At 43.0% G+C, this 12,802-nt stretch overlaps 1 protein-coding gene across 3 annotated transcripts in view; it reads right to left on the reverse strand.

The window, feature by feature from the left end:
* pcdh7b (protocadherin 7b) overlaps positions 1-12,802 on the reverse strand; it is a 107,801-nt gene that overhangs the window by 50,303 nt on the left and 44,696 nt on the right. For 2 of the 3 annotated variants that reach the window (XM_029454663.1, XM_029454665.1), the window contains exon 2: positions 7,185-7,404. In XM_029454663.1, coding sequence (XP_029310523.1) covers positions 7,185-7,404 — 220 coding nt within the window. The remainder of the gene's footprint in view (positions 1-7,184; positions 7,405-12,802) is intronic. The other variant, XM_029454664.1, reaches the window with a different exon arrangement.

Consider the following 12,802-nt stretch of genomic DNA (forward strand, 5'->3'; position numbering starts at 1 on the left):
CATTTTGAACTAGACCTGACAGAATTCCTCTTTATCTTTCCTCCTCCTCCTCCTCCTCCTCCTTCTATATTATTACACGAGTTGATTTTAAAGGGTCAGTTCATCCAAATGGACAAAATGAAATACCTGCCTCCAGCCAAATTCGATGGCTGTAAATAATATTTTAACAAATACACCTACTCATACTCATGAGTAGTGGTTCCAAACCCTTAAACCGGCTTGAGATCTCTTAAAAAAAGGGTTTATCAACCAAAAATATCATTTTCAATTTATTTCTTGTTTGTTTTTAGAGGTAAAATAAGTTATTCCCAAGGAAAGAAAATCTAAAAACAAACATTTTATGATATATGTAGATATATGATTTTACTTTCTGCTTTTCTACCTTGTTAATCTTGCAACCCCTGCGATTGATTTAAGGGACCCCTTGGGAGGGTTCCGATCCCCAGGTTGGGGCTGTAAATAATCCACAGAACAAACAGTTCTCTTAAGGGACTATTTCTTCTGTATCAAGTAGCTACAATGAGAACTTGTCCACAGTGAGCTCTGTGGATTATCCTCAGCAACCTGGACATAGTTTTCTGGGAAGAAATGTTGCTGCTGAATTGTTTTTAAATGTATCTTTTTCTCAGTGTCAAATCTGGGCAAACAAAGCTATGCCTGACTAGAGGCCAATAGAGATCCATAAGAAAAATATATTCTTCTGCAATTTGGAAATTTACATTTAAAAGGAAACATAAATAAACTTTCCGCACCGAGTCCTTTGCTCTCTCTCTCTGTACGTCATGTTAAAAGCAGGTATTTTCGTCAAGCTTAATTCTTTCCGTGCGGTGTGTTACTGGAGTTAAGACTGCACTGGGTGGGCCTTTTACAGTCCATGTGTGCCCATGTGGAGAGGCAGAGAGGCAGACAGGACTGTGGATGTGACACTGGGGTATGATTTGAATACCTGCCTCCTCTGGCTGAACAGTGATCAATCATCTCTCTGTCAAGCGCCACTCCCTGCTGGCAACTTCTCCATGCATCTAACCCCATCCCTCACTCCCTCTACCCCCTTCTGTTTCTCATTCTCGATCTCTCCTGTTTTTTTGTAATATTAATTTTCTCTCTATCTCTTGGTCTCTTTCCAACCCTCCCATCCTTCGATCTGTTTCTGGGCTCCTGTGCAATGTGTTACTCATTTACTCTTGCCTTGCCATGCTTTCCCTCAGTGCTTTCTCTCACATCATCTCACCAGGTCCTCTTGTTCTTTCTGTCTCCCTTGCTGTCGACTTGCCTGAGGATATCACGAAAAGAAATAAGGGGCGTGGGGTAAAGGACAGATGGAAATGAATGAGAGACACACGGCAGAGGACCGCAGGCACACACTTCGTACAAACCCGACTGAAGTATAATCTTTTAAACACTTTTTATGTGTAACTCATTATTATTTCTTTCATTTCTATCCTGATTTTAAATTTTTCCCAATTAATGTTGCAGTGTTTTTAACTTGTGCACACATGGACTGTGACCTTGGGGAGTGCGATGGGGGTAAAAGCGTGTGTAACATGCTGATTGATAGCGCGAGTGCCTTCCGCTGGGTGATTTTTCCCTACACAACTCTCTGCCGGGTGGTGATGGGCACGCAGAAACACACATAGAAGCACGCACATACTCCCATCCCTCCACCATGTTGGGGGAAATCAGACCTAAGACCAGTGCTGCTGCCGCTCGGCTCTTGAAATATGAATGGTTTTAATTAAACAAACTCGCTTTGCCATCTGGCCCTACAATTGAGCTTGCCTAATGAACAGAGTACACACACACACACAAACACACACATGCACATTATTAACCAGGCTAAGCAGCATTCCAACGGGCAAAGCTTTCGGAAAATAGAGGGAAACAACAACTATGAAGTGATCTAGTGAGGTGCTTCACAGAGCTGGAAAATGATGCAGAGCCTCATTGTGCTGAATGAGGTGTGTGTGTGGCTATGTGTTTGTATGTGACTGAGCATGTGTGTTCCTTTTTTCTGTGTAAAAGTGTGCATTTCAGGATGTCTGTGTTGGAATAGTGGAGGCTCAGACAGTGTCTGTACTGACAAGCTACCTCACTTACAACTGCTGCGATGTGCCACTTGTCTGTCCAACTCTATCGGGAAAGCTAGCCAACACTAAATGATGATGTTTGTAATCCAACGGTGGTACCCCAAGATTTCTCAGCAGGAGAGACAGCAGAGAGATAGAGGCATGGTGTGTGTGTGTGTGTGCGCGTGTGTGTGTGTGTGTGTGCTAGGGGGTTGGTTGTCTGGCAGCCAAAGCACAGAAACGTGCAAGGCATGCTAACGTTAGCAGCCAGTAGAACGTGCTATTACTCTCTTAGAGGCTACAATAAATTTGCACTATTCATCTGTCTTAGCAGCCAGCGTAAATGAAATCAGGCATCAGCCTCTGTGAGATGCACTCGGTGATGTAGTGCGAAGTTAAAAAAAAGTTGAGTAAACTAATATATTTCCTCTTGTCAGTTGGTGATCATCATAAGGGACGAATAAACCTGGCAATATGTAAAACTTATTCCACTTTAAAGGGTAACTTCGGTGTTTTTTAACCAATTATCCCATCTTTTTGTGTCTTAGTGACTAATGGGGACAACAATTTTTAAACTGGTCTAACAGTATTAGGGAGAATGCTGCAGACAGCAGCCGCTAAACTGGCTGCAATGTAAATCGCTTGGGGCATTTCCGCACCATCAATGTACTAAAAGTGCTTGTTTTTGCCAGTGACAGGCTCCTTTTTACTCAAAGTGTCTGACAGCTTTATACAAAGGACCCTACACAGAAATACAACTTTTTTTAACCTTTCGCTTGATCCCGTACCTCAGCTACGCAGTCCTCTTTTCAACTCTCAACGCAACAAGTCACACGATGACACAATAACAAACAGACCGGATGAAGCAAAAGGTAATAATAACTTTGTATTTCTCTGTAGGGTCCTTTCCAAAGTGTTGTCAGACAAAAACAAGCACTTTCAGTGGACGTACATTGACGGTGCGGAATTGCCCCGAGATATTAAATGGGAGCCCATTTAGCGGAAGCGTTCTCCATCAATACTGGGCCAATGTCAAAAAATTGGTGTCCCCATTAGTCACTTAGACACAAAAACATGGGATATTAGGTTAAAAAATAACAAAGTTACACCAAACTTTTTTTTTCTCTTCCTACACACACACACACACACACACACACACAATCATGTCCACTTAGAATGCATTGACTTTGCTTACCTGTGTATAACATTTGCCCCTGGCAGCACAGCACATTGTATTAACTAACAAGTAATTGTAAGGAGGGGGAAGTTAAAGTAAAGGGTTAAAATGATGAATTAGCATTCTTTCTATAAAAAAGTCCCTATATAATGATTCACGCTGTGGATAAAATAGGATAAATCGTTGGCAGCGTGACCTACCGCAAGAAGCACAGCATACCCGCAGTGATGTACTGAACAATAATATTACATCTTCAGCGCCGAGAGCTGTTCATATTCGCGCAGAGGTTTTTATATGAACACACCTTGAACACCTCAGACAGCTCACTCATGATGAAAGGGCAATGTGGAAGCATGTTATTTTGAGGTGTACTTGAACTAACACGGTAAAAAATTGAAAAATCCACTGCCCCCCCTGGCGATGTGCAGATCAATAAGGGAGCGCGAGTCTTTGACCTACCGATAACACTGTACATCTGGAAGGGTTCTTTGACATCTATAACGACCTAATCGGGTGTTTGACTCCAAACACTCAGCGTTGATGAATATCTGATGAGCTTATGAATAAGTGAGGGGCCCAGCTGTGCATCAAAAAGATCAAGACTTCGTGAAATGTACCAAATGCTTGCCATTTGATGGGCAACACATGTGCTGCTCAAGATTGATGGTAAAATGTAGTTTATTGTTCTTGCTCTAAAAACTACAAATTGAATTCTTTGTGCGTTTTTCAACTGAACAAATTCTGTTAAGATGCAGCCAAATTCTCATAGGTTGCTGACATGCAGCCTTTGACTGTCTCTCACTCTTCTGAAACAACGGCTAAGAAGAAACTACAGAAGAGTCTTGTGTGATAGTTTGTGCAGTGTGGATTGGGTCAAGAATGTGTTCATATTCCCGCGATGACCCCAGCACTCCCTGTTTTGAGACAGAAGAATCTGTCTGAGATGGAGAGGTTGTTTTTTTCTTCTTTTTTTCTGATTTGACACTCCCAATGGAAAGAAGTCAACCAATAGAAAATAATAAAGTTCGAAACCTGACCTTGATGAAGGAGATAAGGAAAAGAAAACACGGTCCCTCGGCACATCTGTGCATGGTAGAAATAAAGGAAGGGGAGGCAGGGAGTGAAAAACAGACTGTGTGTGTGCGTCTTCACGTGTGTTTGTCTGGGTCCATGTTAGTACGGATGCCTGCATATGTGTGTGTGTGTGTGCGTGTGTGTGCATTCATGTGTGTGAGACAGACGAGCAGCTGCAGTGGAGGACGATTGTTCCTGCACATTGTGCAAACATCGATCGACAACGAGGAAGTTAGAGCTGGAAAAGGCACGGAATCAAAAAGGGACACAAGCCTTTGTCCGCGTTTCAACCTGACACAAAGCAACGACAATCAAACATGATGAATCGGTAACGCTGTGGATGGAAAACAAAAATCAAATCCTCAATTTTGCAAACTGACTCTCTAGCCCCAAGGTCAAGGTCTTCATAGTCTTGACTCCAGTCGCTTAAATCAACGCACGGACTTCCACAAAACAAAAACACCTTACTACGAATCAGCGTCGCATTACGCACGTAAATGCCTGCAATTACCTGTCGCTAATGATGCCCACGCCAACACTGAGCATCACAGCAAGCCATCTGCTAGCTTTTGTTCTCCCTCTTTCCTCATAACTCCCTCATTTTCTAAAAGGGCTCAGGTTTCATATAATGCGGTGCTGATGTGCTGTGTGTGCTCTGGCTCTGGAGTGCTAATGACTGTAGTTAGCATCCCTCAAGAGGCTGAAGCACTTTGCCAATATTTGCCCTAACCTTAGATGATTGCATTTACTTTACACTTAGGTATTTAGCTGATGCCCTTATCCACGTTGACCTTAAGTGAGCAAGCAGGGGCTCAGCGTCTTCCTCAAGGACACTTTAACAGGAAGCATATAGTTGCTGTTTTTGAGAGTTAGAACGACCTCTCAGACCACAAGGCCAGCTATACCTAGATTATATCTCGTCATAGCATCATAGTACAAACGGTAAGAGCTCAGCATTGTATAAATATGCTGCAAATGATTTTGGAGGTTGCTTTGAGTTTGAAAACAATGTGTTTAACAAAACAGGCCAACATTCACTCACTTGTACAGCTGCCTTTCCATCTACACCACACACACACACACACCAGTTGAGCTGATCTCACTAAAGATAGCGAGCAGCAGCAGAGCATGTTGTTTCTCTTGGATGGAGACTGAGTCATGAATTGACCTTGACTCTGTTCCTCCAACAAATCTGCTCTAAAGCTCCAGTTTACTTTGTAACAGTACCCTCTGAAACCGTGGAAAAGGGAGAATTAACAACATGTGCGCACTGAGCTGAAACCAAAATAGATGGGGATTTTATTACTATGTATTTTACCTCAATGTGCTAATTGTAAGACATTTCACATTGGACGATATTTCACAATGCTTTTTTCTCTATTCGAAATTCCAATTGTGCTGTTCTCAAGGTGTATTTGATTGACAGGCTGATCACACATATCACCTACCTGGGTTTTCTGCTATCAGCTGTCTCTCTCCTATCACTTTAAACTGAGACCAAATTGAAATGAGACTTTTAATCGGTCTAATTTGGCCAGTAAATGGGTGCCTATTGTCTGGAGAGAAAAAAAGGAGATTTGAAGTACCCACAAGGTAGCCCTATCAGCTCACATTAAAGTGGTTAAAATCTCTTTAAATCTGTATTAAGGCCAAAAGTTGAGAAAGCTCTCTGTGGGCACCTGTGTGACTGTTTGTTGTGCACATATGTGTGCTTGGCTTGACTTTCTACCTGCTGTCTGGGGTCATTGCAAACCCACAACTAGACACCTTACCCTCTCCGATGTTCCCTAAATGATGTCCATTCCTCATTACATTGACCCCACTGATCTGAGATAAGTTAACACATCATCTTGAAAACAACTCCATCTTAAAAGAGAGGATGGGAATCTTTAAGCCATTTGAATATCTTTATCCTAAGCTGCAGTGGGGGGAACCTCTGCACTTAGGCTTAGCGCTCTCAAGACAGCTCCTCCTTGTTAAGCATCGCCTCAGACTCCTAGACTATGAATGGGACCATTACCCCCATCTCTCACTGCACGCCCAGATACACACTCGCACATTTTTTGGTCTTGGTAAGGAACTGGCTCAGGCTAGCTGTGAGATAGTTCTGCAAGGGAAGATGCAGTACTGTACTTACTGTACAATAGGCTCGTTTTCGATTGCTCCCACTCACTGCAGTCTTTTTACATTACACCCTACAGAACATCAGCTCTTATCTTCCAAATATAGAAAAATAAACTCAAGCCAGCACGCATTGCAAATCACTACGGCTCCTATCTGATAGCTTCAAAACAATTCAAGTTGGGTATTAACCCCCCATTGTTACTCCTCCTTAGAAAATCTATCCTTAGTCAAGTTGAAACCCAGATGACGAACAAATTTCAACAGGAATTGTAAGGAAATAGCTGCAAACTAAAACGAGAAAGAGGGCCTGAAAGGTGTTGATCTTAAAGAATATATCTGTTTCAAATAATCCCTCGTGTAGCGCCTTTGATCAAATAAGCCGGCTGTTTCTGGAACAGAACCACAGGTTTTATAATAAATCTCACACCTCGTCTTTGCATGATGTACATTTGTGGAAGAGCGTTTGCTTTAATAAAAGTTGCTTCTACATCACAACGTCAACACCACATCACACTTGATACACTACAGAACTTAAAACCCAATAGTCTTTAAGCCAAAAACATCTAAATAAATGTCTACTTAATAACAAATGTTAAATAGGACAGAACCTTATATGTTTTTGTATGTTTCTGACACTGTCTATCGTTGGGTTTGCTACTGTGCGTGAATGCTCTAGGCACTATGTGAGTGCGTGTTTCCTGTATCTTAGCGCTTTCTTAATCTCCTTTAGTGTTTGCCCCTACCATTTTCCATGTGCTCTGCCTCACCGACACTGCCATCCGGCGTTGTCCTCTCGTAGCTGTCCTCGGGTAGGGGAAGGGCGCCCAGCCGGGGGCCCGACGAACTCTTGCTGCTAGGCGTCTCCGACTCGTCCAGGCCGCTGTCGTAGCAGCTCTGCAGCGATCCCTGCTGGTGAGGGTCCTGGGGCTGGCTCACCACCGAGAAGGTCACTCGGCGAAACGGCTACAAGAGAAACCAAACGGCCGGGGGTCACTATAAAAGGGACTGTTTTACTTTTCTTTGTATTGCTTGACGACAGCTAAGGGGTTGGATCCTCTAGATTTTGGAAAGGAATTTTGGGTCAGGATGGTGGAGAAATAGGGTAGAAAAAAGGGGGCAAGGGTAAGGAGACTATTGAAGGAATAAGTAGGGGTGGTAGAAGTGTGCTATAGCTAACATAAACCTCCGAGCTATCGGTGATGTCACTTTCCTGACCCCAAAAATAAGACACACAACATAATCTGCTCTATCACAACAAAAGGCCTTTTATCACCACAAACTAGGTCATGCCTTTCTTTCACCCTGAAAACTATCAATAGGAAGACATTGTAATAAGGGCATGGCAGAGACTTTACAAAGGGAGGGTTTTAAAATCTTGCTTGTAGCTCAAGGGACCAAGACCACATGGCAACTGGCTAAACCTGTTTGTTAAATACAGCTAAGGAGGGAAAACATGGACCGGCCTCATTTACTTGTTTATTTGCCCACTAAAAAGAGGACAAGGTGAACAAGGGCCCATCTCCGCAGGACGTCTGATTCGACTCCGCAGAGCGAAAGCACAAAAGACGAGTGCATACAAACGGGGACTAGATTGTGCGTGAGCACATGAACGTGCAGAAAAGCTTTTGCGAGAGGAGCTGTGGGTTCCCACTGTAAATAAGTGTGGCCTGCTTGAACACATCATTGAACAGTGTCCTGAGTTAAGCAGTAACAGGGCATGTCATTAAATCGGAGCCCTCTTTCTCATTGTCTTAGTCCGTTTCCCTTCCTCCTTTCAACATCTCTCAATCCCTGTCTGAGCCGTTGTACAAAGGTAATGGCAGAAAGTGAGTGGGGGGGGAGTGAAAGAGGGAGAATGAGCATGATGCGAGGAATGAAAGATCAGGCTTGGTCATTACCAGAATAAATGGCATAACAAATGGCTAATGCCATTCATTAATTAGATACAAACACAGTGCGAGCTTGCCTCTGTTGCTTCTCCTCCAGCTACTTGCTGGACCTCATCACTTGTCCTGCTTTTCTGCTTTTGCCCTCCCCTACCTCCTCCTCCCTATGTCCTTGTTCCATCATGAGAATATTAAACAGGACATAGGCCCATTACTCAAACATTTTCTCTTACTCCTTCCATCTCCTTCCATTCGTTCCCCAGATTGTCTCACCTGATGAGGTGAAATGTGCTATCAGCCTCTGTGATCCGTAGCTGCGTCTTTAATTTGTAAAAATCTATCCATTCCCCATCTACCGCAGTCATTCGATCTGAGAGCCAGATGCCAAAAACATCATGTCAAACTCTTATCGTGTCTACATCTACATATACATCTTTAGAAAAAGAGTGACAAATGAAGCGAAAGCACACACCTACACACAGACACGGGAACATTCTCAGCGAGTGTTGACGGGTCACCATAGGAAGGTGAACCTCTTTGTTATTTTGAGACACCTAATGTAAGCACCACTGAATCTCTGCCAGACACATACTGTGAAAGATTCTCTTTTTGATAATGAAAATTCCCACAAGCCACTGGGGGAGAAAAGAAAATGTGCTTTCTTTAGCTGTGTGTGCCTGTATGGAAATTTGCATTTATTTATATATTTCTGCCCGTTTCCTTTTCTCTGGCTGGCTGGCTAGCACAGCAAGCTTGGCAATAAATCATGTTTCCATGTAATTACAATCAACACTCAACAAATGAATTGGTATAAATATTCATGCAAATTTCACTCGGATAGTCAAACATTTGTTGCATAATTAAAATCGGGGCCCAGAAGGAAAACTGCTCTCTATAAGTGTAATAACACTTCAAGAGATGCTGAGATATTAAACCATGTTTGTTTTTGTTTGTTTGTTTTTACTCTTTTTATCCGAAACACTTGTTTGGTGTGAGGTGTGTGTTAACAATTCACACAGCTTGCTTGTGGCCGGAAGAAAAGTACTTTGTGTGGATCAGATTCAGTGGAGTGCCATACTCCTTGGGAAACATGGTTTTCTAATGATACAAATTAAACCACTGTTGCCTAATGAATTGCTGGCGAGACCGGCGCAAAGAAAAGAAACACTCGAGCAGGCGCGCACCGAGGGAAAATTGAGTTTGGGAGAGAGAAAAGAAGCTGACAGGAAGAAAAGAAAAAAGTTAAATGAACAAATAGATTTTATTCACCTGAATTTCCCCTTATTTTCACTGGAGGGAAAGCGCGATATAAGAGCGAGAGAAAAAAAAAAAAAAAAAAAGCTAATTTGTTTGCAGACCAGAAATGGAGTTCATGCCGAGATCGCCGGAGGCTTTGGATTAGAATCTGCAGCAACCGCCGTCTGCACAGCGACCTTCGCTCCCTTCATTCTGTGTCTTTTAAATAAATGAATAAAATAAAAAGCGATTCTTTCTTAGTCATTTTTTCACTTATATTTGTGAGTGTGTGTAAGTCTCGGAGTGTGTGTCTCAGAAGTAGCCAGGGAGGAAAAATGAATTGTCCAACATGACGTGCAATCCCATATGCTTTTTTTCTCTCTCTTTCAACTATTCATAGGGAACCATTTTGGGGCTTGTCAAATAGCTAAAACGCAGGGAAAAATTAACAAAATGTGCTCTCCTGGAGATACTTAAATGCATGAGCAATGGCAAGGGAGATTTAACATTGTGCGAAATGAAAGCAAGCTGTGGGTGTTACAGTGAAAATGTTCCCCTCGCTGTCTGTCCATGCTGTCATATAAGCACAGAGCTGAGCCCCTCTCACCAGATAGTGGTCATTTTCAGACCCGGTGAGTTTGTTAAGCCCTTTGATGGCGGTCCCTTTACTTACTTCCCTGACCTCCCTGCCCTCATGGTCCGCTCAGCTGTCAATCAAACTAGCAGTGTGCACACACACACCCACACACACGCACACACACACACGCACACACACACACTGAAATGCCATGACCCCATCACATTTAATTTTAGAGGACAGCCACTATAAAAAAAAAAAGATGACTTACGAGCCAATTCAGTTTATTGACTGGGTATTATGTGATGGGTCCTTTTTAAAGTTTTAGATTAAGAAATCATGAAAAATATAACAAAAACTCATCAAATCACCTTAACACTTATGACCATAAATAAAGTAAATGACAAACGCCCATGCTGTGTCCTGGCTGAGAGTGGCCAAGCTTTCAATGTATGGCTTTCATTAAAAGTTAGCACTAGTTTGCTTTTATATGTACCAGATGCCGGGACCCCTTTTCGGAGGGCCTCTTTGGGGGTGCGTCTGTGATTGAAAGCCAGCTGTGACAGCCACGGGTGATTGAGCAAATCCGTCATCCCAAAAAATGAACAATGCAAACAAGCCACAGGTTTACTGGGAGTTCTGGCCGAAGCTTGGCCGGGCCTTTTTTCTGGACGCTAAAGGGAAAACACATGGGGTGCCTGACTCGAGCGAAGCTGGAGCTAATAAAAACAGGACCGTGCCACTCGTGTCAATAATATGTGACCTCTTGGATTTGATTTTCATTTCCTCCCCACCTCCCTTTCAAAATGTTGAGCCGCTGTCAGCAGCGCCCTGTTTAAGCCTTACTTCTTCTTTTATGACCTAGCAGAACGGGTAACAAATTGTTACCCAATCTGCCTTTGCATGAAACCTCAGTTATTCACATCAGTGCCATTAGTCAAGGTACATTACTTAAAGCTATCCAGTAGCTTTAATGTCAAGTACTTCTTAAAAAAAGTTCTCTTGATCAGATCTCCAATCATCTTCCCATTTGGCATGCCATATGTCACTCGTGATACAGTCCATGCATAGAACACACAATGACTGTTTACGCTCTACTGCCACTCCTCGTCCACTGAGGAAGCCCGTTCTCTGGATGTCTGGTTTTATAATTAAGCCCACCTTCGCCAGAGCCTCCGGATGGTTTAAAGGATAATGGAACAATGTAGGTAGGTCTGCTTGGAAAACAGAGTGTGTGTAATTTCAGCTGTAAATACCTTTGGCGGATGGCAGTGACCCACTACCGTGAACCACAGGAAGTAATTGTGGCTGTGCAGGACTTGGGGCAAGGGGAGCAAACACAAACTGCAGGGCTTGTGTCTTATTGCAGTCAACCAAGAGAGATGGAGGGATACAGAGAGGAGAGTATGAGTAAGTGAGATGCAGAGACTGATAAAGAAGCCATTTGAACTGGGGTGGTGGGGGGAGAGAGTGGGAGAAAGGGTTGACACATGAGTACGGCCATGATTGCCAAAAGTGCCAGTCGGTAATTAAGAAGCCATGTTTCATTTTTAATAGGCAACCAGACAGCGACCTGTGATACGCCACCTGAGACGCATAGAAAGTGCCAAATAGCCACAGTACACCAAACAACATACTCGCCGGGATCTTAAATTGCCTTAACCTAATCAGGGTTGCTTTGCTTTGCAAAGTTTAAATGCAGGTGAGGCTTGCTGTAATTCCAGTACTGGTGAATTAAGAAGACCATGAGATACACTGATGCTGAAGCTATAAATGAGACAAATGCCCTTAAGGTGAGTGTCTGACTGTAAATCAATTGTAATCTGATCAGGGTGGATTCAGGTTCTGTTTGGGTGCTGCTCAGTTGCACTTAATTACTATGCTAAGCTAAGCTAAGCAGAGATTGCAGTCTGGCATCAGTAGTCAAAAACAAGAGAGGCCGAATGTGGATGGTCTCTCAAGTGTGTTGACCAGGTGAATTTCAAAAGGGGTTTCTGTCAGGGCCGAGTAAGTTGTGGGAATTCTGGGGGAGTCGTTGGCTGCAGCTTTGTTAATGCAACCGCCTGCAGAGGCTCAGGTATCATGTTCTAGCCTGACTGATAGCTTTGGCCCTGTCAAGCTCCAGTGCTCCTCTTCACTTCCTCACGTTCCCCCGGTCTTCTTCGAGGCTTCACTCCTCCGCACACATTCCTCCCAGGTCATTCAGGATGAAGAGGAGAAACCGGAGTAACATTAACAAAGAACACCCAAGACTCCGGGAGAAAACAAAAGAAAAAAGCAACGTCGATATAAAAGAGGCTCTTGCGAGTTCAGTGTCTGATATTTTCGACATTATCTTCTGACTCAACAAAGATGCTAAGAGTATTTTATTTTTCTTGTTCTAGTCTGCTGAGTTTATTAAAAAAATTGTTTTTAGACAGCAACTCTCACAAGTGCATCCAGCTGCCTGTTCCTCACCTTAACAGTGCCCGCAATAATGGATTGGAACACAATAAGAAATAAGATGGATAGATTTGAAAGCCAATCTCTCATTTACAATCATATCAGGTAGATACAATCCACATGGGTACAAAGCTTGATAATAACAGTTTTAAATACCTTTAAAAATACTTTTATTACAGGAGTGCAGACATTATGGGCAACACAGCACACAGCCTCGTTA

The sequence above is a fragment of the Cottoperca gobio genome, chromosome 18 (assembly GCF_900634415.1).
Source record: "Cottoperca gobio chromosome 18, fCotGob3.1, whole genome shotgun sequence".
NCBI lineage: Eukaryota > Metazoa > Chordata > Actinopteri > Perciformes > Bovichtidae > Cottoperca > Cottoperca gobio.